The sequence below is a fragment of the Bemisia tabaci genome, chromosome 7 (genome assembly GCF_918797505.1).
Source record: "Bemisia tabaci chromosome 7, PGI_BMITA_v3".
NCBI lineage: Eukaryota > Metazoa > Arthropoda > Insecta > Hemiptera > Aleyrodidae > Bemisia > Bemisia tabaci.
The window spans coordinates 5,221,910-5,249,561 of record NC_092799.1 but is presented as its reverse complement, the minus strand read 5'-3'; the positions used below and the strand labels follow the sequence as shown (position 1 = coordinate 5,249,561).

Genomic DNA, 27,652 nt, shown 5'->3' with positions numbered 1-27,652 from the left:
CAACAAGAAGGAGAAGCTCGAGTCGAACATGTGCGAACTTCCAGTGCAGTGAAGCAGGTCCAAAGGTTTAGTTCAGAAAAACAGCATGCAGGACGTCACAATAATCAGCGATCTAAATCAGCACCGGATCTGCAAGATCCTAGATCCTACAGAAACTTGAGCATCGTACAAAGTAAACAATTTAAAATGGGACTGAGGCCACATCACAGTAACCTATTGTTAAACAGGATGCACGGTCGATGTGACTCAAAGTCTGTAACCTCACTTCTGTTACTGTGAGACTTCGGTGTGTGCCTTGTACTACGTAGAAACTACGTAGTACGGGAACAGATCCAAAGCCCTATTCTTCACGTACTAATCGTAACGAGGAATACTTATCTTAAAGGAGTTCATCTTGAGAACCCCAAATATCTTCCCTCCACTCCGAGATAATTTTCTTTTTAAATTAATACATACTGTATGGCTCGTGGTAAAATCGTAATTTTTAATGATCATTCCTTGGTTTCTCGGGGATCTCTCTGTATTTTCAAATTAATTTAGTCGTAGAGTGTGCTGTCTTAATTTTAATAGGGATGAAATATTTTGAACTGACACTCCACTCTGTGTCAATTGACCCAGAAACCTTGAACGGCCTCCGGCGGAATGCAGGCGTAAGAGGCTCCACCATCATCATAGGAATTTACTCTCTTAGCTTGCGGAATGAGAGGAAAGTAGAGAAATTTTAAATTTCTAATGACTTTCTTCGTGTATTTTAGCGCGCTCAGCTTTAAAAACGGAACTTTTTTACGAAATTGGAAGTTACGTGCGCTCCTCTTAAACCTTACCCCGAAACACCACGGGAAAAATATGAATTAAGTATCCACGACGCAATCCTATCGGAACCTAATAATGAAGCGAAAATATTTTCAAATCGAATTTAGACTGAAATCCTTAAAATTAAAAAAACTCAACTTTTCCTAATTTAATTTTAAGTCACCTTTCAGTTAACACAAGTCGCTCCGTCACTGATGAAAAGGGAGGGCATCGGACCCTCCGAAACGTCGTCGTCCCGACAAAAAATTAAGTAAGGGAAGTTTTGAGTTTTTTAATTTTAGCGATCTGAGTCTCAATTTAAAAAGGTGGAGAAATGGTGCTGGGTCCACACCCTTTCGCGGGGAAACAAAGCCAAGAAATACCAAAAATTAAAATTAGAGTCAAAAATAAATTTTTAGAACTCTAATGCGCACCAGTATGAAACTGAGGGGGGGAGAGTATTCTTGTTATTTCTTGGCTTTGTTTCCCCGCGAAATGGTGTGGACCCAGCACCATTTCTCCACCTTGTTAAATACAGTTTCGGGCCACTCTTTAGTGTTTAATTTCTCAATTTAAATGTTCTTTCCCTCTTTTTAAGCCTTTTTTCACCATCATTTCAGATTGAATGCCTTTTCATTTCCGTATTCCCCGTACACCGTACGGTCCCTGTGTTCGGATGGGAGAGGGGTCGATCGAATAACCAGGAATTCATATGTCGGTCTAAATTAAAGTCCGCCTCCAGGGGGGGGGGGGGGGGAGGATTAATGGCGGGAGATTGCAACCGCGGATCTGAGGTCGGGCACCGTCCTCATGTCCCCGCTGCGTGACGTCGTTTAGGCGTCGCGACGTGACGTGATGTGACGTGCTTGGGTCCCGGTCCCTGCGTCGACCCAAGCCACGACGGCATAACGCGTCGGGCGTTAAGCCACTCCGCGGTATGTTAATCTTCCCCTAACCTATATTCTCTGGCTCTCGCAGCCTCTGCTGCCGGATCTCCCAATTTCACGCAAGAGGACAGTATGTCCTTAAGGTGATTCGATGGACGCCATATTTTGTGTCAGAACGGCATGCGATATATCGCATCAATTGGTTCCATATTTTCAGCTACTCGTCATTTTTCTCCTATTTTGAGATCGCACTTCTGTTGTCAGGAGTCTAAAGCACTCACTTACCAATTTTAACAAAGAAATTCAACGTAATAAAGGCGTGGTTCTTTCAGAGAGAAAACATCGCATTCGATACTGATATCAAAACTGCACTCGAATGCGATATTTTCTCTCTGAAAAAACCACGCCTTTATTTCGTTGAATTTCTTTGTTAAAATTGGTAAGTGAGTGCTTTAGACTCCTGACAACAGAAGTGCGATCTCAAAATAGGAGAGAAATGACGAGTAGCTGAAAATATGGAACCAATTGATGCGATTTATCGCATGCCGTTCTGACACAAAATATGGCGTCCATCGAATCACCTTAATTCCGCTTGATGCTACCCACCTTCTCTTATGTCCGAATGTACGTTATTCAGGGTGACCCTGGATTCAGCACGAATATTTTGAAGAAGTCGATTTTTTGGGTAATAAAAAGACGTGATATAACTTTTTTTTGCAAAAACGTTCTCCTTGAGGGCCCCGTAACCCCCTATCCGTTCCTAGTATCTCGAAAATGATGAGTCAAAGCGAAAAAGGGTTACTTACATTTTCACAATATTTTTCAACGCCGAATCTAATGGTGGCGTCGAAAATACATTTTTCGTCGTTAGAAACATTAATTTTGGCCACTTTTAGGTTTGATACGCCCCCCCCCCCTCAAATTGAATTTTCCCTTTTTTGGAGGTCCAAAATGAAAAGAGCGCTGTAAGTAGCTCCCCTGTTCCCAATTTTCATTGACATTGGTTGATAAACATTGTCACAGTGTTTAGAAGACGAATTTTTTTCTCCAATATTGGGTTGCCTCGGCGCCCAGGGAAAGCGTTTTTCGAAAAAAAAAAAAAAAAAAAAAAAAGTTTTCCATCAAAACGTTTTTTGTTTGACCCGAAGAATCGACTCCGTCAATATTCGCACTTAATCCTGTGACAGTGACACCCTGTATGTGTAGTCCGTCGGTGTGGCTACCGTAAATCAGGAGTTTTACCCCCGAGAGATACGTCATGCCTGTCACGCGTAATGCTGTGTGGCGCGAGGCGTGTTGTGTGTGAGCCACATTCTCTTCCGAAAAAAGAAGATGAGGGAGTTGTGAGTTAAGAGTTAAAAACATTGACAAGAAATAATACTTTTGATTCAATCGGACTTTTTGCTTGAATCAAAAGGAACTCCGCTTAAATCAAGAGGCTCGGTTCTTCGATTCAAGAAAAAATCGGATTGAATCAAGAGTATTTTTTCTTGTCGATGTTATTCAAAGTCTGGACTCTAGATCCAAGCTACTTTTTTCCAGTGATATTGAGCATCATTTTTTTTCTATCAGATGATAGATTTTCGAAGCTAATCCGTGGATCGTGAGATTTCGCAACCCGCTTCTGGGGGCGGAAGCTCTTCGACCCCGCGTCAAGGATCCCAAAAACAGCACCCCCGACGCAAATGAACTCGCCTCCCCCCCCCCCTCCATACCCCCGAATCACGTTACGCTGCAATGCACAATGCTCCATTCACAATGGCTCGCTTGATGAATGGGAGCTCCGCGCTTAATTTCCTGTACCCGCCGCCAGGCCCTCGTCTTCTCACACACCACGCGCGTCCCACGAAATAACCAGAGACAATACATTTTGACACCCTGCTTTGGTTTCTTCTCCGCAGTGTAATAGTTATCCTCGGAAGTTGACGCTTATACGCGTTCCCTCACCGAAGACCCCAGAAATTTAGGTAGTTTTCCCAAACAGTTAAAAATCGTCAAAAGAATGCACAGTGTCGCTAGCTACAATAACATCATTGTCTTTTAAAATTCGGTTAACGTCAATTCTCGGGTATCGCCGTAGGAGAGTAAGAATCCCTGTAAGAGCTCCCGTAGTTAGAAGCATTTTTTACTTAAGTAAAACGCACTGAAAAGTTGAAAACAATGTACGACCACTGGCATATAGCGTTTGCTACACAAGTGTTCACAAAATATGGAAAATACGTATCATCTATCATCGAAACAAATTGAACATTTGAACATGACAACTTAGGTTACACTATAAGAATTATTTACATCAACTACTTTCAATTAAAAGGGTACACAGAGTTAAATCTTGCTTGAGAATTCCCAAACCAACGTTTGTTCTTAATGACAGGGAAGTCATATCATTGATGGCAGGGAAGTTTCCATCACCAGAGCATACTTGTCTCATCCAATAAATACATAGTATACAAGCCACAATCAAACATATTGGTTTTTCGCGGTCCTATGTTGAGTTTCTTTTCTAAGCCTTTGCGAATGTGTCTCTCGACAAACTCAAACGTGTTCACAAGGCGAGGTGGTTTTGCGTCCTTAGGCATCAATGAATCGAAATAGGTAAAGGTATTTTGGGAATTGAAGGTATTTGTGGTAGGTATAGGTAAAGGTATTTTGGAAAATACCTGGGATTATCCGAACTAATGTTGCTGTCGGCCGGTTAGTGTGATGAAAATTTCGAATAATCCGAAAGCCATTAAGATTCATTAATTTTATGCAACTATCTATGCACAGATCTAAACTTGCGAAATTGAACTTAAAAGTAACTGGGAGACTTGTGAAATGAAAGGAAAAATAAAATCAAAGCCGGGAACCAGACGCATCCATGCATCATTATTTTCAGAAGAATCGAGCCGGAGCTTGCAACCTATAATACTGCTTTTAAAAACTGAAAGTCGGAAAATGATGCATCATTTTCGGGTTCATGAACCCGAAAAATATGTAGGCCGAGAGGATCTTTTTATCCTCATCGAAATATGAATCATTCCATCTAGAAAAGCACACGGTGAAATATTGAAGCAGAGACAAAGTGTTCAGAAAGAAAAGTAAAAATTAAAAGATAGAAACACACTTATATTAAATGCACCGGAGATCTACAGCAGGCTTCAGGAGGTCCCACTCAACAATTAATTATGTTGGCCATGGCAATGTTTTGGGACGCCACCGAACAATTGGAGCCTAATTTTCCAAGATTAAACAAAACTAAATTTTATTGAAATTCACTGCCTTACTGTAAATGGCATGGCTCTCCTTGGCTCCCCTCTTGAATCCTGAGTTTTTGGCGAAGAAGGTGCAGTCATATTTTAATGATGTTTTCATCAACCCTTAGATGCTGAAGCCCGGTCAAATTGACAGGAGAATTGTTTAAAAAACGTGCCACGCGAGTTGTAAGGGACCGCGGTACATACGAGCCGTAGAATTTTTTTTTTTTTTTTTTTTTTTTTTTTTTTTTTTTTTTTTTTTTTTTTTTTTTTTTTTTTTTTAACATTTTAAAATTTTAATCACAGTTGACTTGTGGCGTTCTACCCACCAAGGTTCCAACAGAGTAAGGATTAATATAGAAAATAGAAACTCTCAGAAAAATAATACAAATTCCAACAAAAGCATCATTTGTAATCAACAAATAGGAATTATAAAATATGATACTGATCATAGTTGAATCAGTGAGTTCGAAAACACATCAACTCGGAAAAAAAAAAATTGTTCAGGAAACACCTAAAACTGCGCAGCAGGCGAAACAGTTAGTTTCAGAAAAACCTTTTTGGTGCCAAAGGACAAGTACTTAGAGACTTTGTAAAGCACCAAGTTGAAATCGATACACCATGTTTGATGACAAAGAATTAAGCGTATAAAAATTTCCGAGTTGGTGTGTTTTCGTTCTCACCGACTTTCAGATACTGATTTTTCATAGTCTGCCCTGAAAAATAGGACCTATAATAATATAAATATATAACCGAACTAGGGCGAAAGTTATATCCACAGATAATCCCGTCCTATTCAATATGAATATAAATATCTTTATTTAACTCTATATATCTCTATTATATGTATACTTATTTTATACTGTATTACATTAACTCGAATAAAGTTAAAAGGGGAATTTCCCGGATAATTAAAAAAAAAAATAAAAAATAATCAATGATTAACAAGCCGTAGATGTAGGTCTACACACAAAGGTCTAAACAATTCACAAACACTACAGCATGAGCTAATAAGTCTGAATGAAGTCTGTGCGGGGGTGCTTTCCCACGATCCGCAAGCTGGACACGGCCACCTTATCAACGGATGGTTTCGGGTCGCGAGCTCAAGCAGCCAGGCTAGGAATGTCGCGTACCAAAACCAATTAACCAGATTTACGCTAAATTTATAAACATTTTCCGCATAATAATATTCTCAACAATAATTTAGTTCATTCAACCAATACCCTGTATGATTTTTGACAACAATTGAAAAAATTTGGAAACTTAAATTGCCATAATTTTAGAAACCTGTATTAAATTCGACAAAAAATATCAACCTGCATTGTTGTCACATCTAAAATAAATTCACGAAAAATTTATCTTTTTCAACAGTCAAACCGACAACAATGCAGGTGTCCTCAAATCCCTATTTTTCCTCTACTTTCTGAATCACTATAATCATCCGTGAGTAATTCTTGTTGTTAAAGGTTTTGAGGTCGCGAACAAATATCTGCCGCTGATTTTTTCCTGACAGTGTTACTAACTTTCTTCCTCTTCTAGACATTATCCTCTAAGTTTTCATGATTTGTGTGATTCGTATTTGATTCAACAATATCACCATCAACATCAATTTTTAAGAAACACTTGCATTTCTTCACCGAACACGCCCAACGTTGTACGTTGTTTGTTAACTATCTGTGCCATCGATTGTCGGGTCCGGAGTGGAGAAGAGAACCGGAGGACCGTACTAGAAAATAGGGAAAAAAGGGAGGAAAGGAAAACCCATCTCGGGGACAGAACCCGAGGCAACTAGGCGAACCGCATACCTAGGCATCTCACCACGAGAAGAAGAAAGCATAAACTAAAATCGGAGAAACAAAGCGGAATGAAAACCTGAACGGAAACTCAAATGGTCAGAAAACAAGATGAATAAGAAAACCTAACACACGAAAAGCATCACCACGGCGTGGCACTTCGTGGTGGCATGTCAGGGTATCCACGTCCTGACGCAACTCGAGGAATGAACGTCTCGAGGGAATCTCTCAGGGAATGGACGTCCTGAGGCAACTCTCTTTCTAGGGAATGGACGTCCTAGAAAGGAGAGAAAAGGAAAAAGACTTAAGAAGTCGGCTTACTCTAGGCGTTGCAAGAACGGGAAGCTAAGAACGGGGGAACTCTCGTCGTTGGCCTTCTACAGAGCTGATCGCAGACTGATCGCCGCCGCGGCCACTCTCCTGACCGTCGCCGTGGGTCGCTGCGTGCGCGTGGGCTTGCGCACTGCTGGTCCTGGGGCGACACCCATTTTGTCGAGAAAGGAAGACAGAATTGTTGATTTCCCTGACAATACACACTTGTATCTAGTATAGATCTTCCTTCCACAATAAATTGGCTCAAAATTATTGGGGATAGAGTCTGAATGAAATTATTGACTATAGCTTTAACATCCGACTTTCTCCTAACGGAGAAGCCACCAACCACTAGGTGGTACGATTCCTTTTCGTCTTGGGTTGCGCACGTCCAGAAAAATTGTGTGGGGCCGTTGTAGGTCACTTGGCGCCTGCGCACAACGACTCACGATCAGGAGTGGGGCCGGCAACGGAGTCGCGGCAGAGCGACTGGCGATCCCGCGCTAAAACTAAGCAAAACTAGAATAACTCTTTTTGGGCGTAAGACCCAACCTACACCTCCCCTTAAACCCTGTAAGGGTTCGAAAGAGAACCCCAATTGGTGCAGAAGGGTTGCTGAACTGAATTGAACGGAAAAATGCAGAAAATCGAAAATAAAAGTTATCTGTGAATTGTGTCATATTATTTGCTTCAAATGCATTTTCGAATCTAATTCAAGAATTGTAAGCATTTCGTAATATTCTTCATTTCGACGATGTTTCTTAATTTATACCATAAAATAATCTAAGACTGGTTTGTGGGTCCAAATCTAAGTAAACCGTTAATATGATAAGTTGTTGGAGTTTTTATCCGCTAATGATTATATAGAACGGACTACTTACGTTTTCGATGAGACTGGCACTGATGTTTTTTGCATCCTTTTTCTCCGATATTATAGAATAGAAGTTGACGCCGTCACTAGTTACAGTGCCGACTACGGCTTTTTGCAGAAATTTAGACAGAGTTTCGAAATGAGGTTTTGGCATAAATACTTCCAACGGCAGAGCACTGGACATTGATTTCATATTACTCTTATTGACGAAGTGGACTCCTTGTTACAAGAATACAAAAAATCATTGTCAGGTTAACATACAAATCTAACCGTCATGACAATTTTACAAATAATAACATCATTAGTTATGCAACATCATTAATTACTTACATATTTTCCAAGCGGAAACGTTGGGCTCTAATCGCCCCTTTAATTTGCCGGCGAGATGGCGTGGCAAAAATGCTTCTCGGGTTGTACCCCCGATCCAGGGTGCGTTCTAAATGTTGTACGTAACGCGAGTCAGTCGGGACCGGCACCGGCACCGGTATAAAAACTGGCGCAGCCGATGGGGTGTCAGTGCCAAAGACATTTTCGGAGTCTAATTTCACCCCAACAAGAGCATTTCTTGTTGCATCAGTTAGAACATGGACGGCATAGGGAATGACGTCTTTCTCTTCAACTCCTGATTTCACCGATCTGTCTACTTCTGCTAGATGTTCTTTCAAAGCAGCCAATTCAATATCAGTGTTCTCAGATTGAAAGATCAGTGATCATACACACACACACGCAGTGATATCACACGAATATCACATCATCAGTGTGATCAGTGTACTCTGTCTGAACTGACCATCTTTTGATTGATGTCTATCAGTCATAGACAACTGATTATTTGACAGTGCTTAAAAGAATATATATTTCTTTTTTACACGAAAGTCTTGCTGTTAGCGTATTATAAAAAAATGATTATTCTAAAGAAAATAAAACATTTTTATAATTTTTAACTATAATTAATTATAATTTTTAAACATTTTTATAAATATTTTATAATTCACTTACACGAGCGTCAAGGTTTGAAAGTGACAACCTGTTGGATCTCGGCTGTTCTATTATTTCGGTTGGATCAACATGGAGGGAACACTCTTCTCTGCAACTTCTTCTCGGGAACTTCTTTCTCTGCATCAGATGTCTCTGTTGATGGCAGAGTCAGAGACATACTTTGCTCATCCGGAGAGCAGCAACTGGGAATGGGTACTTCTTCTAACTGCCCTGTAATGGGTATGTGTGGGGTGTAGTGTGGTATCTGTGATGTGTGTGTGAGGGTGTATGTGCACCCCACACACGTGTGTGTGTAACTTCGTCAGGCGCATTACGAAGCGAATCCATGCACGCAAAACGGACTACGTGACCTTTTAAAGTCCCCGTAATGTAGGTTCAAGCACGAGTCCTCGTAAGGGCGGGTATGCGTGCAGTGGTGCGTGTGTGTGTGTGATCAGTGATGTACACTGTGTGATCTTCTCCGAAACCTGTACTGACTCTGCTGATTCGGTGGTGGCACTCCCCGAGCGCTTTGCACGGATTCTACTTATATCACTAAAAACTTTTAAATCCCATGAAGCGGCAAGCCATTCTATCACATCCAACATGTAAATATGAGTTCGTAGATTGAAAGTTTTTCTGCAATAAAGATTTTGAGTATCCAGTAATTTTGGGAAATAAAACTGGTGGTTAAGGTTTCTTCTCTATCAGACCTGATGAATTGAAAACGTAATGGCCTCCCCCCGTGCATTGCCCCGCATTCTATCGACTCATATCTCGGGGATCGTCTAATCTTCACGGAAACTTGGAAACTTCATATATGGGGTGTGCCATAAAGAAACACGATTATGTATATTTTTCTGGGGGAGAAGAAGTTCCTTTTTCGATTATGACAGAAGAGGAAAAATTGACCCCTTCGACTTAATTTTAGAATTGGCTTAAAAGGTATCGAATAATTAATCATCAAAACTCACTTGGTTGCCGGAGGCTTGTCAATTTTGCTTGAGGGTCTTTTCGCCGTTGGCGAGGCCAAACTTCCTGTGCTCTTTACTGGTTCCCTTGCGGGGACTTGAACTATGTTCAGACGGGGCTTAAATGGCCGCTTCTTCGTTCCCCTGAAATTGAAATAATATTTCCACGATCCAGTAAAAATGCAGGGGGGGGGGGGGGGTGTACACTGGATTGACCAATTAATGGCAAACGTTGAAAATGTGGCACCTAAACGCTGGACGAACGCAGAAACATGTTTTGTCTTGCTTTGTTTCATTGTTTTCAGTTGACGTTCTAGTAAGTCTTGGTGCAAATTACCAAACTCTTTTAATTCGTTTAAATCATCAATCGTTAGCAGATTTGATTCTTCAAGAGAAGTAATGATCTTTTTCAGGGATGCAAGACGTTTTGTACCACGGTATGTTTTAATCCTGGGGCTCTTCAGTACACGATTGAATTATTGTCTTCCCGTCACATTCGTATCATTTCTTTCGAGATGATGATAGATTCATGGCGTGGTCAATGTGTTTTTCACGCTGTGTCCGGCCGGCGGGCTTTTGTCCGAAGCCTCGAGCTTTCATTCTTTCGCTACCATTCACCCGGACCAAGTGCTTTAGATATTGTCTGAATTCATCCACGTCAGGAGCAGGGTTTAAGTCGCTTCCGTGAACCTGTCCGGTCCTTTTTAAGCCCGTCTCACCTCCGGATCATAACGTCCGACGACGCCTCGCTCCTGGAAAGTTAATGAAAACAAATCGCTCCTTCGTCGAGGAATTTTCGATCGGCCAGCTTTCGTAGCGGAGTTGCCTCTTTTCGGTTCTCATGGCGGCATTAAGGTGATTCGATGGACGCCATATTTTGTGTCAGAACGGCATGCGATATATCGCATCAATTGGTTCCATATTTTCAGCTACTCGTCATTTTTCTCCTATTTTGAGATCGCAATTTTGTTGTCAGGAGTCTAAAGCACTCACCAATTTTAACAAAGAAATTTAACGTAATAAAGGCGTGGTTTTTTTAGAGAGAAAATATAGCATACGAGTGCAGTTTCGATATCAGTATCGAATGCGATGTTTTCTCTCTAAAAAAACCACGCTTTTAGTACGTTGAATTTCTTTGTTAAAATTGGTAAGTGCGTGCTTTAGTCTCCTAACAACAGAATTGCGATCTCAAAATTGGAGAAAAATGACGAATAGCTGAAAAAATGGAACCAATTGATGCGATAGATCGCATGCCGTTCTGACACAAAATATGGCGTCCATCGAATCACCTTAAGGTGTCCTCTGTATAGGGATTTGACGCGTGCACTTGGAAAGTACGGATTTTGAAAGGTTGGCACGAATGGCGCGTACGGATCACGGAAATACACAGTACAGAACAAACGCGGAAATACACAGCACAGAACAAACTCGGAAATACGCAGCACAGAACAAACACGGAAATACGCAGCACAGAACAAACACGAGAGTACATAGCACATAACAAACGGATTCTTCCCGTGAACTTAACTCCGCCGTCCAAAATAAAAATTCCGTATCTCCATTCGACATTTTTTCAATTTTTTTAATGTCGAAGTATTGTTTTACACAAAAAACCCAGCGAATATTCACCCTTCGTTGTTTTGATACAACTTACCCGCCACTATTAGGAACTAAAAATGAAAAAAAACGAAGCCTTGTGGTAAATGAATTTTCTTGGAATAGAGCAGTATGTGCTAGGATGAAGGAAACAATTTTGAGTGGAGTTCCGGCGTTTTTGCCGAAGGCGGCAGTACAAAAAATAACCCGGAGGTTGCACAATTTCTTCACGTAGTTCTCTAATTCCCGCAGTTTGAATTTCTTAATTTTTTGTTCTTCTTCTTTTTTCATTTCGTCTCATTTTTTTATTCATCATTCATAAATTCCTATTTTCGAGTCTGATATTCTCTACATACTTCTGCAGTCCTAGATGTACCTAGCTGAACATTCTCAGACGACAACAGAAGAGAGAACTCAAGGAGAATCCCTACGGTGAAATTTTTTCGCTTTACCTGGACTGAGACCATCAGAAAGGAACCAACCTTCTTTAAGTTGAAACTAAGGAAAAGAGGTTTGAAGATTTATTCCTGCATAAAACTCAATGTTCAAAATAAGCTTCAACCCTTCTTTTCACAAAAAATCTTTATATTTAGACTTCTACTTTTTGGCAGGAGAAAATATACGGCTAGTGATTCTGGAAAACATCCTTTACTCAATTGTTTCGAAAATGTGGATTGGTTCCTTTCTGATAAACTCGGTCCATATTTTCCATGACAATGCTTTGTTTTACCGCTGCAAACATGCACCAAAATTCATGTTATTTACTCCTGCGTGTCTTGAAATAGAACTTCGCATGTTACACCCTACAGGGTGTCCACCGTCGTTAAAAACCGAAAAACATCAGGAGTTGCGATGTCATCAGAAAAATTTCGGTCGTGGGTCAGGAAGTTGTGAGTGCTTCAAGCGTTATCAAACATTTTGGTATTTTGAAATTTGGAAGCTTTCATTAAACTCGGAAGAATAATTTAAGTTGCTGATATTACGGAAATTCTCTCACGCGTGACGTTTGAAAAGAGCTGAGAAATCATCGAGTATTCGATTTTTTATATCATACGAGTGTCAATTTGCTAACGCCGAAAGTTAGGATTTCGGATTAATTATCAGGAAAATTCAGAATGAAATTCTAATAGACACCCAAATACATCCAAGTCACTCGCGAGGAAGGCGGAGGTCGAAACGTTATCATTAATCGCCTCTCCCGCCAAAAACAAACGCGGCTCCTCGGCGGAAAAATGATATCGACGCGTCATCGAAAGGGACCCGGGGATCGTCCCTTTTTAAAACGCCTTTTTCAAAAACTCACGCTCGACAATACAATCACCGACGCGGAAAATCACTCGAGCCCGGGTCTCCGCTCCAGCGATAATCCCTCCGAATCGGTTCTGGATCCTTTCGCAGTCAAAACAACTTATCTCCCGCAACATGCTCGCACACATGCGCTGTTCTCGACCGGTTCGGCGTTATTATGTGCAGGCTCTTCGAATCTCGGCGCGATCCATCACGCGGCGTTTTTCCTTTTTTTTTTCTCTTTTCCGGCCGGATCTCTTTTGCGCGTCTGGCTCGCGCTGTTTTTACAATCCCCGCTCGAGTCGGTTAAGATATCAAACCCGTCAATATTATTTTTTACTCGCTCTTCGTCTTCGTAACGCGGATTTGATGGCGCAAGACACTGGAGAGGCGTGCTTTGCGATATATCGATTTGTCTACCGTTTAAGCCCGTCTGCACGCAAAGAGACTACAATATTCACCAAGGTCTGTTCTTGCAGTGCCAAGGCATGAAAGGCGTCATTGTTACTGGAGCGAATAACCTCAGTGTCAAGTTCATGACTTATTTCCTCATTACGGGCTGCTGGTGAGCCTAAAATGTGAGGTGAGCTTAGAGGAGACTCAGCACCAACGTTTCATTCTTTTTCCTTACTAACCGCATTTGGACTTGACTCACGAGTTGAGGACCTACACGTATCGAGATCAGTGTCATCATCACATGGAAATATATCTTGTAAGGGGCGTAGATATAATGTTCGCTGTTTAAAGAGAGTGGCTAAAGTAGCACATAAGAGTGTCAATCCACTACCTAATTCCAATGGTCTTTAAAAGATCGGTTCCGCTTTAAAATTGCAAGGATAATATTTCCTTGGAGTTTATCTTTAAACTCATTCTCGAGATAGGCAAAGACTTGATCCTGAGTATAATGCTTTGGAATCACCACGAAGTCCCTTATAAGTCCGAGTCTTGAGTATTCACATTCTTCGTCGTCGGTTAAAGGGGTATCCTTATCATGCTCCTTTAAAGTACGCTGAAAAAAAAACTCCGGCCGTGGGAGCCGAAATTACGGGCTATATAGAGATACCGTCCATTCCGGGCTCAAAGGCCGGAAATTCCGGCTGCTGGAGCCGTAACTTCGATTGCTCCGGGTTCAGAGGCCGAAGCTACGGCTCCAGCAGCAGGAATTTCCGGCCTTTGAGCCCGGAACGGACGGTATCTCTATATAGCCCGTAATTGCGGCTCCCACGGCCAGAGTTTTTTTCAGTGTTTAGCTTTGGCTTTGTAGTCGCTGGTAAGTCCAGGTCTTCTTGTTCCCCCACCATTCTGACTCTGATTTGAAGATCGATTGCGTCTGGCTGGGAGTAGCTATTGCATTCCCTGTAAAGTACACAATCAAGATCAGAAAAAAGGAAAGAAAGAAAGAAGGGAACCTGCACGATATAAATTATCATCGGAAATAGATTCAGAGAATGATTTTACAGATTAGACTCAACCTTGGAAGTAAAAAAAATTAGCTCAATTCTCTTTCAAAAACATAATCAACGATGAACATACCTTCTGTAGTCATGTCAGCTGAATTGAATCTGCTAAATCAGAATTAAAATTGGTTCAAAGCAACGCACGCTATCGCCTCCCGGGGAACCAGTCTAACTTCAATCCCGGTAACATGGACTTTTCTTGAAAAAAACTGATGATTAAGACTTTAAATTTATTCAATCCTTTGGTTGCACTCTCGCTCGGAAGAGGAAGATTTCGGAAGGACAGCAGGCTAAGGACTAAAAGCAGCAAACCATGGTAATCATTGAAAATTGCATCGAATTCTCCTACACCAGTCAAACGGAGTAGAACTGCCCGATCTTGGACGATTTTATCAGGAACTAACAGGATTTTTTAATTTATTCAATCAGTTGCCTATACAACAGTGAAATCCACTGGTCAATTCTCAGTTTCCCTTTGTTCAAGGCTTGGTTGGCATCGGAACATGTCTTGGATTCTGCTTTTAGCATTCCCGAAGACATTAAAAACCTATCTGCGGGCTGATTATTGAAACTGATAGACAAAGCTATAGACAAAGACGACAAAAGTGATTTGGAGGGATCCTATTGGTGGAAGCGGGTGGTGGCAATGGACATAGGAGGTAGGTAATGGACTGACTAACGGCAACCCACCAAAGACCCGACAGTTAGTCCATCATTTTCTTCCTTAGTCTTTAAGAACCAACCATGTCAACCAATAGGATCGCTCTTTACTCGCTGTGTCTTCTTTGTCTATCGCTTTGTCTATCAGTTTCAATAATCGGCCCGCAGGTTTGATGTCAATATAGAAGACTGTGTTTAATAGCAATGATTGCCAAAGCACACCCTATCCACCGACAAAGCATTACTGGCTTCCCCGCATGACTTGCACGAAAGCAGCTAAAATCAATAGAAAGTGTGGCAAACCGAACGCTCAACAAGTGGTTTATCAAACAACGTATATTGATACCATTGCCTGTGCTTTGAGCTTCGGTTGATTTTAACTCGACCGTCCGGCGCGGCGAGGCGCCTTGGTCGCTAGTTCTTGTGAGGAGGAATCGCGTGACTTGAATGAAAATGTTCTGGAGATACGTCGTTTTAAACGCACACGGTTAGTTTCGAGTTAATCCACCGTTTCCACCCTTTTAGGAAGGAAGCATGCTGGTTTCGAGCGCTCTCGTAATGGACCGCGGAGCTTCCCGCTGCGGAACCCAACCGACGCTACATCTCCCCCCTTTTTATCGATCACGCATGAAGCGTCCCAGCGTGGTGCCCGAGTGATTTCATGTGAAGTTAGCACTCGTACAGCTTAAGTCTCGTGAAATATGACAATACAGAGTTTTATTTCAGTATGCGATATTTCCAGAAATCCGGAGATTTTATACAGTTACGAACAATATTTCGCGCTCAATACTTGTAAAAAAAGTAGCTTGGATGAAGAGCCCAGACTCTTAAAAAACATTGACATGAAGAAATACTCTTGATTCAATCGGATTTTCCTTCAATCGAAGAGCCAAGCCCCTTGATTTAAGCGGATTTCAATTTGAATCAAGAGTATTTTTTCTCGTCAATGTTTTTAAGAGTCTGGACTCTAGATCCAAGCTACTTTTTTTACCAGTGAAGTAGAAAATAATCTTGCCTAGTGACTCGTGGTTTGAGTCAATTGAGACTTCCACCGTGCTAAGGAAAAACGCCGTATGAAGATTCGATTGTTCTTACGGCGTTTTTCCTTTGAAAGGCAGTGTTATACCATGGTACACTCTACTACAGGTATGGACAAACGGGGTGCTGAAAAACTTAACTAAGAACACGAAAAAATAGGTCGAAATTGACGAGACCCACTCTCTGAACAGAAAGTAAATAAGTTATCAATATTGCGTCGCAGGCACACGCTGGAAAAAGAAAAAACACATTGGACCTAGAGACCCGACTCTTGAAAACATTGACAAGAAAAAATACTCTTGATTCAATCGCATTTTTGCTTGAATCAGAACGAAATTCGCTTAAATTAAGAGGCTTGGTTCTTAATTTAAGCTAGATTCCGATTGAATCAAGAGCACTTTTTCTTGTCGATGTTTTTAAGAGTCCGGACTCTAGATCCAATGTGTTTTTTTTTTCCCGTGTACCGTGTATGCAAGCGAGGGATAGGCAACATTTACATCGGAGGAACGTATGCTTAACGGTGTAGTGCTTGAAGTATTTCAGAGATGTCGAAGGCGCTGAATTCAGTTCGAGCGGACGAGTCATCCGTTACCCGTGGTAATGCGGATGCGCGGGGCTTACGTTCGGATCAAGATCTTGTCGACACCCAGCGGTGGGCCGAATCTTGAAAAAAAAGTGCGGGTTGTTGCTAATGCATGACCCCCAAGACGTTTCGTACGGAATCCAGCATCCAATTTGGATCAAATCCCTCAAGAATTTCCACTTCTTTATGCTAAACGCTGCCGTTATTATGAAATTTTCCATTGTGTTTTTTTTTCCAGTGCACCATTGGACGCTGTCAAATCTACGCGTTTCGACGACTTTCTAAAATTCCATTTGTCCATACCTGTAGCAGAGTGTAGCATGGTGTCGTACATTGTTTCGGAAGACGATGTAGAGGGATGTTAACGGGCGTTTGGTGTGGGTGTTGCAGGTGAGCGGGAGCTGGAAGGTGCTGGGCCACATCGAGCGGGCCCGGTTCCCGTCGCTGGGCACCGAGTCGACGACGAGCAGCAACGCCTGCTCGGAGCCCCTCCAGAAGAGCACCACCGGGTCGTCATGATGGGCGGCGCCCGCGTCGGCAAGTCCTCCATCATATCCCAGTTCCTCTACGACAAGTTCCTCTCCAGATACCGCGAGACCGTCGAGGAGCTCCACAGAGGTAAGCTACAGCACACCAATCTCAATGGGCCTCTTGCAAGCTTTTCCTAAAGCAAACATAGACGTATTTCTGTCAAACAGATTTCGTCACCTCCCAGACAAAGTATCACAAGCGCCATGCGACGTTTAAAAATTTCCGCCGCCATTATATTTTTTTTCAGAGAAATTGTTCAACGAACCTGTCCGAAAATTACACCGAATTTTCTTTGTGCTGCCGTTTAAATTTAGTGAAATTTTCGAACAGATTCAACCAACAATTTCTCAGTAAAAAATAAAATGGCGGCGGAAATTTTTAAACGTCGCATGGCGCTTGTGATACTTTGCCTGGAAGGTGACGATTTATGTCCACATTGGAAAAAAAGTCACATTGGATCTAGAGTCCAGACTCTTAAAAAGATCGACAAGAAAAAGTACTCTTGATTCAATCAGAATCTAGCTCAAATCAAGAACCAAGCCTCTTAATTTAACGGATTTCGTTTAGATTCAAGCAAAAATCCGATTGAATCAAGAGTATTTCTTCTTGTCAATGTTTTCAAGAGTCTGCACTTAAGATCCAGTGTGTTTTTCTTTCCAGTGCAGGTGACAAGTATGGAGTGTGCTCGTCAGTTCTCTGACCGTAAGAGTGAATGAGAATTATAAAGCGTCATTGACGTCAATGGAAATGGATGCGGCTCCTCGTAGTGCGCTTTCCCTAACTCATGAGCCCCTGTCCACAACGCTCTCGTCCCATGCCCGCAGCTCATATATCCCGCATGCAGTTGCCTTATAGTTCTGTTTGCTCAATCTAAAATCCCGCTTTTCCAATTCTTCAAAAGGAATCTTGCCCACTGTCCACATTGTCTCTTATGCAGCTTTCCAGAGCGCACCCCATATATCTCACCTGCAGATAGTTCTGTTTGATAGAAATATGTCCAAATAGAGTTCTTAAAAATTATGATGAGCGCATCGGCAAACTCTGAAACGTGCTCCTAACTACACAATCTGCGCAAAAAATTTCTAGAGCGCAACCCCATATTTCTCACCTGCACATAGTTATATTTGATAGAATTATACCCAAAAAAGAGTTGTTCCTCATAGATAATGTCTCAAAAATTACGATGAGCGCATCGGCAAACTCTGTAATGCGCTCCTAACTTCTCAATCTGCGAAAAATATCTGTGTTTTTTTTTTAAGATTCCCGCTTCAAAAAGGATACCTGACCACAGGTGAACATTTCGTTAGAGGACGACGACTCTAACAAAATCCTTACGGACGAAACGCCTACAAACCTAAGGGGATACTTCAGCATTGCGCAATGCGTGAAGTATCCCCTTAGGTTTGTAGGCGTCAGTGGGCGATTCAAGTCGGCTGAACGTCCGCGTCACGCCGCAGCGTGTCATAAAATTCGAAGGCAATTTGACGTCAAATTCGAAATTAGCGACTCAAAAAGCATATGTTACGAAACTTTCGTGATCTTTCAGTCATTATCCGACTTAATACTTCCTATGTTTGAGCTTTGGACCATAATTCTCCCCTGTGCTCAACCGCAACTTCACAATCTGCGCAAGAAATTCGCGTTTTTTCAAGATTCCCGCTTCAAAAGGGATACCACAGCACAGGTAAACATTTCGTTAGAGGAGTCTTTCCATTTAATCCCTGCTAAACATGGCCCACGCTTCCGCGCACAAGTTGAGGAGAGCACGAGGTCAATCAAGGCGGATGTCTATCAACACGAGAAAAATGTGAATGTAAACACGCCGATTGTTATCAAGTGGTTAGAATCATCGTCCCGTCACATGTGTTTTGGCGGATTGGCGTCGGCTATGTTGAATATTGCGTAGTATTCTTGTGAGCAGGGGCTGGATGGAATGACTCCTTTAACGAAATGTTCACCTGTGCCTTGGTATCGTTTTTGAAGCGGGAACCTCGAAAAATCGCAAATTTCTTATGCGAATTGTGCAGTAAGGAGTGCATTGAAGACTTTGCTGATGCGCTCATCGTGATTTTTGAGACACTTTCTATGAGTAACAACTCTTATTCTTGCTCCCACCAAAGTTTGTAAATACCAACTAAAGGAGTTACTAGTAATGCCAAGATGTAAGAGTAACTGCTTTGGCCGGTAATGCAGTATTAAGTTCTTGCATACTTTTTTTACATCCAGAATGTTAAATCAACTTCACTATTATTACGGTATATTTATAATCAATTATACGTCCATATGGTGTTACAGTGGACCACTGGACAAAGTACGAAGTTAAGCAATCTGATAAATGTTTCTGAACCAGAATTTCACGTAGAACCCGATTCGCTCAACGAAAATTACTGAAACCAACTCCTAACGAAGATATTAACGTTATTATCTCACATTAATTACGAGGAATTTGAACTGCCTGCTCACAAGAAACTCTAAAGCTCTACGTGAGTCAAATCGCGCACCACAACAGTTCCAGCAAGCCTTTCAATCGAGCAGTGTTCATTTCCCACCATGTGTTGTTCAAATTTTAAGCAATTTGCTATAGCTGAGCCGAAGCGTCAAGACTGAGGTTGCCAGATGTTTATATCGCTGAGACTGTCATGATAACGTTCTAGCGCGCGATGTGAATCACGCATAGCATTGAGTTTTCATGAGCGGGTGGTTTGAATTCTCGCAGCAAGAATCATTAAATATCTTCGTAAGGATTTGATTTCGGTAATTTTCGTTGTGCGCATCGTGTTTTAACCCTTTGTTGCATGAGCTAATATTTGATTTTGGAGAGAAAATCTACATTGTAGAGTATTTTTTCGACAATAGAGTCAGTTGAAATCGATTTTTGTTGTAATTTTTCAAGTCAGGAGGTCAGACTTATAACGCTCCCCAAAAATCATTTCTTGCTTTGATTCAATTTAACACTCCAACATAGAAAGAAAGCTGAAAACCATTTGTTGCTTTCATGCAACGCTATGCAATAAAGGGTTAAGTGAAATTTTGATTAAGAGACATGTATCAGAATTCTAAAGTTCGTACCTTGTCTAGTGGTCCATTTTTCTGTTTTTACGGCAATACTTTGTGTTGCAAAATTTTCTGGTGTCTTTGCGTGGTGACTGATTTGTCGATGGTTGGCAGGCGAGTACGAGCTGCCGGACGGGGCCTCGCTGACCCTGGACATCCTGGACACCTCGGGGGCGTACCAGTTCCCGGCCATGCGGGACCTCTCCATCTCCACGGCCGACGCCTTCATCCTCGTCTACTCGGTCGACAGCAAGGAGTCCTGGGACCAGGTCCGCGACCTCCGCCAACTGGTGAGTACCCCTCCCCGCCCACTTCCGGCCGCCCGCCGCCCGGGTACTTCCGGTCCCGGGAAATTAAGGCGAGTGTCACGCCGCGCGGTGAAAAATCGAGCGCCCTTACGCAACGCTGCTCCCGGATGATGAAACTGTTTTCCGCTCGCTTTCCCCGGGCGCGAGTCTGTCGGGCCAGATTACGCTCAGGGTTGCCACTGTCAGGGCAGACCGGGAAATGTCAGAGAATCTTGAAAACTCAGCCACTGGAAGAAAAAAACACATTGGATCTAGAGTCCAGACTCTTGAAAATATTGACACGAAGAAATACTCGTGATTCTATCGGATATTTGCTTGAATCAAAACGAAATCCGCTTAAATTAAGAGGCTTGGTTCTTGATGTAAGCTAGATTCTGATTGAATCAATAGTGTTTTTTCTTGTCGATGCTCTTAGGAGTCTGGACTCTAGATCCAATGTGCTTTTTTTTCCAGTGAGGGACAATGACGAAAATGTCAGAGAATTTTAAAAAGTCAAGGATAATGAAGATAATGTCAAGGACAAATTGATAAGCTCCTTTATTTGTTTTCTAAAGCGGGTTGGACGTTACGAACAACAAATTTCGCCGAAAATCTATTTCGAATTTTGTCTAATCATCGTCGTGTTACAAATTTCTATCGTTACCCTGTAAATTTAGTGCAATTCGTTTAGTTTTAGTTTTAAACCATGTAGATAGATACAAGTAAATACTTGTAGTTGTTACGTTATATTCAAATACAATTCCTTAAAAAAAAAAATTATGAAAAAATCATTATGTCTTGTTGATAGCATATCTTCAATTATCGTCAGAAAATTTCTGTAAAATGTGTCAGGGAAATGTCATTTTATCGATAACAGAGATTGAAAAATAGTATCTAGTCAACGTTCCAAAATTTGCGTTTCAGATCGCCCGAACTTAAACCTTCGTAACTTTTGAAACCTCTAGGTCTTGAACCTTTGAACACCTTACAATCTTCGAGGCGGACGCTTCCAAAAGTGTGACTCTTAAAATATAAAGAATTGTTTTCTATCGATCGCTTGTCAGTGATAGAGTAAAGCTCTCGTATTTGGTGTTACACAACATGCTGCGGCTTTAGATTAGCAACCGAACTTTCGGAACATTGCCCACGACTCACTCACACGAATCCGCCGAATGTGGGGATTTCTGCCGTATTAAGGAAGAACGCCGTATGAACATTCGAGTGTTGCAAACTTCCCTTGATAAAACATGTACATTTGACAACATTCATGCATACTTTTCCTTGAAATTTTCATACATTTTAAATTAAATTGCGTGAAAAATTTTCTAATAATTTTGGAAAATAATTTCCAAAATTTTCCTGTTAAATTCGCTTTTTTTCGGACGAAGCTTAACAGCGTCTGAAGGCTCATACGGCGTTCCTCCTGTGCACGGTAGATTTCGCCCGGAGCAAATCCGGATGAGCCCAGTGTGCGGGCCGGCCTCATCGATGAATACATTTAATTAAAGTTCAGTTGCCGTCAGCGAGGACCCTATTTATCTTGCGAGCGTATGCTCAACTGCCTCGCAGCATGGTGTGAAGGATTGTGTCTCTGATCCCGATCCTGGCCGTGTTCCGTTTATTGAGGTTATAACACTGGGTTTTCACTGTGTTGCCGTCGGTTTCCCAGATTCTCATCATTAACCATGATAATGGATTATTGTTTTCGATCGGACATTCTATTTCTTGTCCATCGCAACCCGAGACAAGAGACCCTCCACTAGTATCTTGGCCATTGTGGAAGCTTTTACTTTCGGGACTTCAGCATTCTACTGTTGACTTACCTACATGGTTGATGTTTAACAACGTGTTGGCAGTTTCGTTTTGCAAACAAGTCGAAAATGGCCGAAGTTTGCGAGACTTGTTTGGCTCATGACGTCACCCGAAGCTCATCATCGACCATGTAGGTAGGTCAACAGCCGAAATTGAGGTGATGACTGTTGCTCCCTAATAATTGTCCATAAGGAACTGTTGAATCCCCGAAAGTAAAATCTTCCACCTGTCGTTAGGAGGCCAGTGGAGGGTCTCTTGTCTCTGATCGCAACGGTCAACTTAACCCCTCGAAAGGGCCGCACCACATAACGAGAGTTTCATCACGAAGTTCGGTTATTGCGGGATGTAGAACACAAATCAACCCCAGCCTTCGATTGACAATTTAGAGAGCCGTAAGTGGAAAAATGAAATTTTGTGAAAATTGACTCGCTCTAGCGTATGAGCGGAAAATTTTGTTGAAAAGAGCCTCTGTTCTTCGTCAAATTTACACGAATCATCCAATAGATTCTCATAATCGTTAGGATGGTTAAGAATCGGCCAATTTTATTACGATTACAAAAAAAAGGGTTTATTCATTTTCATGTTAGACTGCTGTTAGGCAAGACAGTATTAAATGCTACATTCGGCATGTTTTCGTGGTTGCGTTTTCACAGAGAAAAATTTCAACACAAAAGTTTGATCACTACGGGTAGTAAGACACTAAAATACTCTTGCCTTCGGTTTTCAGTTTCAAGAGAAAATGCCAGGTAATTTTCTTGATAAAATTCAATGAAAAAGGAGTGGTGCACACCACTATGACCAAGTCGCGCTTTTTTAACCCAGCGCCTCAAGTATGCATTTACCGGTCAAGTCAGTTGTAATGAGTCAAAACCCATGTTGACCATCGCAAGTGATTGGAACCTTCGAAGAGTGCGGATTTTGACCACACTAAAAAAAAAGTAGCTTGGATCAAGCATGACGATTCTTGAATTTGCCGCCAAGAAATTTTTTTTCTTGCTTTAAGCTGACTTTTTCTCGATACAAGCAAAATAATGCTTGGGTTAAGCCAAAAAGTAGCTTATATTAACCAGAGAAATTCTTGATTTAAGAAGAAATACTTCTTGGCGGCAAATTTAAGATTCTTTTTTTTCCAGTGCAAAGTGCGGATTTCATCTGCAGAGCTTGCGAAATCTACGAAACGTAGACACGTCTTTCTTCTTATTCCACCCTCCGATCGCCAGTGCTATGACTTGGACGAAGTTTTATTCACTTAACATGACCATCCAGACTGAGAGTCCAACTCAGTGAAAGTCTTATTGTGGCATTTTATCGTTTTATCTACCCGCCTCGGCCTGTCCCTTCACTTTTATTGCTCACGTAATGCGTGGTTAGCAGTCGTAAAGCCCGCACTCTGCTTCGTCTTTAATCATCTGTAATTAAATATTTCGCGGCATACACCCTTCTTTCCGTGAAGGCACTAAAAAGTCAACTATGTGTCTTCCGACACATGTCTTCTATGTGGCTCTGTGACTTTGGAAAGCTGAAAATGCAACTGCTTTGGCAACAGTTTTCTTCTCGTCATGTACCTCCAAACTGCCGTGCCAAGAAAAAACGCCGTTTGAGCTTTCAGGCGTTGCCAAATTTCCTTTAATTAATCACGAATTTTCGGGAAAATTTATTAAATCGTTTTTTTCTCCAATTGTATAGACAATTTTGTTCGCTATTTTACCTAAATTTCCTTAAAATTCCAAGGAAAAACATCCATAGCTTTCTTCGAAAATGAACATTTTATCGAAGGAAATTTGGCAACTCTCGAATGTTCTTACGGCGTTTTTCCGTAGCACGACAGTAAACGTGTTTGTTCCCGGGATTGAGTTGTCTTCGTTCTTGCAGGTTTAAGGATTCGTTCATTCAAAACAAAGCGATTTCAATCGGAGTATAGTTCCCCTCACCGTAATTGATTGGTCAGATAAATAAAATGCAGGATTTTAATTTTGACAACCTGCTAATATCGGTAATACTAAGACGCGGGAGATGTCAAAAACCACCCCCTTTCGCCCGTGAACCGGAATACCAAATTTCATTGAACTTTAACGAAGTGTCATTTTAAAATTTCGTGAAGTTTCAAGGAAAGTTTTCACATTTTTTCAATAGACTCTGTATGTCATGAAACGCGCAGAAACTGTACAATTATGTTTTGAAAATCTATCCTAGAAGAATGCTTTGATACTGTTATATGAGTCGAGTTTTGGAGTGTCTTTTCGAACTCCCGGATAACTGTTGCGGGTTGCTTACGCAGCCCCTGAAAGATCATTGAAATTCCTCTTCTCAGCTACGTAAATTTTCACTTTGCCTTTTTTTGACGATAATTTGATAAACTTTCCTCTCCGTCGGTGTCGTTGCTCCACTGGCGTAAGCTGCCGTGCTAAGGAAGAACGCCGTAAAGACATTTCGTTGCCAAATTTCCCCGGTTAAACTATGTATTTTTGACATAATTCATGCGTATTTTTCGTTGAAATTTTCAGATATTTTAGATTAAATTGCGCACACAATTGTCTGAACATTTGGAAGAAAAATATTCCGAATTCTCCCAGTAGGTTCGTTGGTTATTAAGGGAAATATGGCAACGCCTGATGGTTCATACAGCGTTTTTCCTTAGCACGGCAGTAAAGGGCGTATCTCGCTTTCTGCATGAGTCTCAGAAAGTATGGATCTATATGCAAAACAAGGCTCAAGAGCAAACACAGAAACGCCCTAACGTTACACTGGCATAAAAACACGTTGGATCTCGAGTCCAGACTCTTGAGAACATGGACAAGGAAAAATACTCTAGATTCAATCGGATTTAAGCTTAAATCAAGAATCAAGCCTCTTAATTTAAACGGATTTCGTTTTGATTCAAGCAAAAATCTGATTGAATCAGGAGTCCTTTTTCTTGTCAATGTTTTCAAAATAAGTCTGGACTCTAGATCCAATGTGGTTTTTTTTTTTTTCCACTGTAGAAGTTTAACGGAGTATCCCTCTCTCTTTCTGAAATCGTTTCTCAAATCTTTCCCTCTTTCTTTCTAAAATTGTTTTCTCAAATCTATTCCTCTTTCTTTCTAAAATTGTTTTCTCAATTCTCTAATCGTCATCGAAGAAGACGTCATTACGTTCTCCTCATACTCGGTGACGTCGGATGATCTTTCGAGCTGCTCGACTCCAATCCCGAAGCAAACAATCTTCAACAATAAGCCCACGTATTCGAGACGTTTCCGAACGGACAGTCTTGCGGAGATTGTATTTTGTTGGTTTGTACGTCCCTCCGGAACGCCGGGTTGTTGGCACATCCCACGACGCGACGGTGATGACTCCATAATTGCGAAAACCAGACCATCGTCTCTTCGATATGTGCTCTTGAAATCGGAAAATTATTATTGGAAATGTTATGAATGCCGTCTTTTTCCATGTCTTTAACAGCATCATGCACAGCGATATTCAATTTAAGTTGGATTCATTCACGTTCGACAGCACGAGACTTTCGAAGTAGATCGATTTGAGCCCAATTAAATACGAAGAATCAGAGATGACATAAAAGTTTGAGAACCCGAGTTTTGCAGCTTGATCAAGGAAGTTTGCGAACCGTTAAAACGTCTGCAAAGGGGCACGAATATCTCGAAGACAGACCGCACTTCCGAGAAATAAAAGTAATTTAAAGGCCTAGGGAGTCGTTCAAAACTGTCGTGAGCTGAGAGGCGGTTGTGCGAAAATCAGAACGCCGCACTGTGGATCGAGTTAATAGGAGAGGTCGGACAATACTTGGACACTTTAAACGCTCATAACTCCGTTCATACAAGGCCTTGTCTCCACGAGCTGTTTCACGAGATTTGTCCCAGGGAAAAATCCCACTTACGAAGTTGGGAAAAATATTGAGTTAATCAATATTTTTCCCAGTACGAAGTATGGCACTTGTACCCCTAGGACCCACTGAGAGAAGAAGAAGAAGTGAAAACGAACTGTGCGATATTTTATTCATTACTACATTATTAATGTTTGTTTAGTTAAAATAATGTGTCTAATTGTCAATTGAGTGCAATTATTATTTTAATCCCGGTCAAATACTCGACTTTAACTAATTTATCTTCCCGCGAAAACTAGTCGCAGGACTGTATGAGCCCTGTCCCGTGGAGACGGTAACTGGGAAAAATCCCAGAAATTTAATTCCTGCAATTCGAACTTGGGACAAATCCCATGAAAACGTTCCGTGGAGACAAGGCCCAACACTTTGAGGTTCCGAAAGTGGTTTCATCGGTTTCCTCGTGAAATTCTCTTCCTAAAGCACCCCTTGAAATTTAAATTGTGACGAAGTAAACATCAAAATTTGAAGTTTTAGTAAAAAATTTCATGTCCGACCTCTCTGATTGACTCGATCCACTGTGCGCCGGAACCTCGAAACGATTCGCAGGCGGAAAACTTGGTCGAATTTAGGAAACAGTTTGTTTTAGGAGAACGTTCACGGAATTTAAAGGGCGTTAATGGTTGCGCTACATACCTCTCCTTGTCCTACCTTGCTACTTTTTCTACGTATTCACGATTCTAAACATATTGCCTGATGAATGTCTTTTGGAGCTAACAATAATATCATGCGGGAGGCCTTCACGGGGAAAAAAGAGCTGCGTTCTTTGAACATAATAAAGATCCATGAAGCAGTCTTAATTGCTATGTTTTTCGGTAGGTCATCCAGGCGAGGTCGTGATAACTTCACGCGCGACGATTCGTAATGGACGTATTTCTGCCCAACGGAACTATGTGCATCAAAACGTGTCGTTTATACCGTATTTGGACGGAGATAAACAGAAAGGAACCATGCCACATCGGGATCGAACCGAGAAAAAGAGGCTTAAAGTTTAGCTCCTGCGTAAGACTCAATGTAAAAGTTAAACTTCAAGTTTAATTTCTGCAAAATTTGCTCCAACAAAAACTTTGAATTTTTGGCGATAGATAGTAGAGCAGTGGTTAAGTTCAAAACCACTCATAACTCAATTTTTTGCAAAATGTGGGTTGGTTCCTTTCTGCATAACTCAGTCCATTTGATCAAATTTCATGAGTTTTCTCCAGAAGAAGAACAAAATAATCCGTTTTTCCGTCTCTCACAAGTACTCTACAAGCTTTATCGGGCTCTGATATTGCTGCTTTTCTGACGTAAAAGCTAATCTTCATCCCACGTGAGCCTCGTATCACATATAGATCCATGTTTTCCAGGACTCACGCGGGATGAAGATACGCCCTTGTGTTAGACGTCAGAGGAGCGCAGATATAACCGGGAGGTTAGACAACGCAGTTCGGAGAGGTATAATATTATTAGCCAGCGATAAAATTGAGACGCAGTGCATTTATGAAAAAGTATAAAAACGGAAGGAGGAAAAACATATCGAACTGTAAAACTTTACAATTTCCGAACAAGTTTATCAGGAAAGAGAAGCGGGTAGCAAGGTACTCCTCCGTCGAAGGGGATGAAACGGGAGGGAGCTGATAAAAATCTACCCTCCAGC

At 41.5% G+C, this 27,652-nt stretch overlaps 1 protein-coding gene across 1 annotated transcript in view; it reads left to right on the top strand.

Moving 5' to 3' along the window:
• The window catches only part of LOC109035678 (GTP-binding protein Rhes), a 369,075-nt gene that overhangs the window by 33,067 nt on the left and 308,356 nt on the right, over window positions 1–27,652 (top strand). The window contains exons 2-3 of the mRNA XM_019049389.2: window positions 16,849–17,076; window positions 20,158–20,333. Coding sequence (XP_018904934.2) covers window positions 16,974–17,076; window positions 20,158–20,333 — 279 coding nt within the window. The 5' untranslated portion in view covers window positions 16,849–16,973. The remainder of the gene's footprint in view (window positions 1–16,848; window positions 17,077–20,157; window positions 20,334–27,652) is intronic.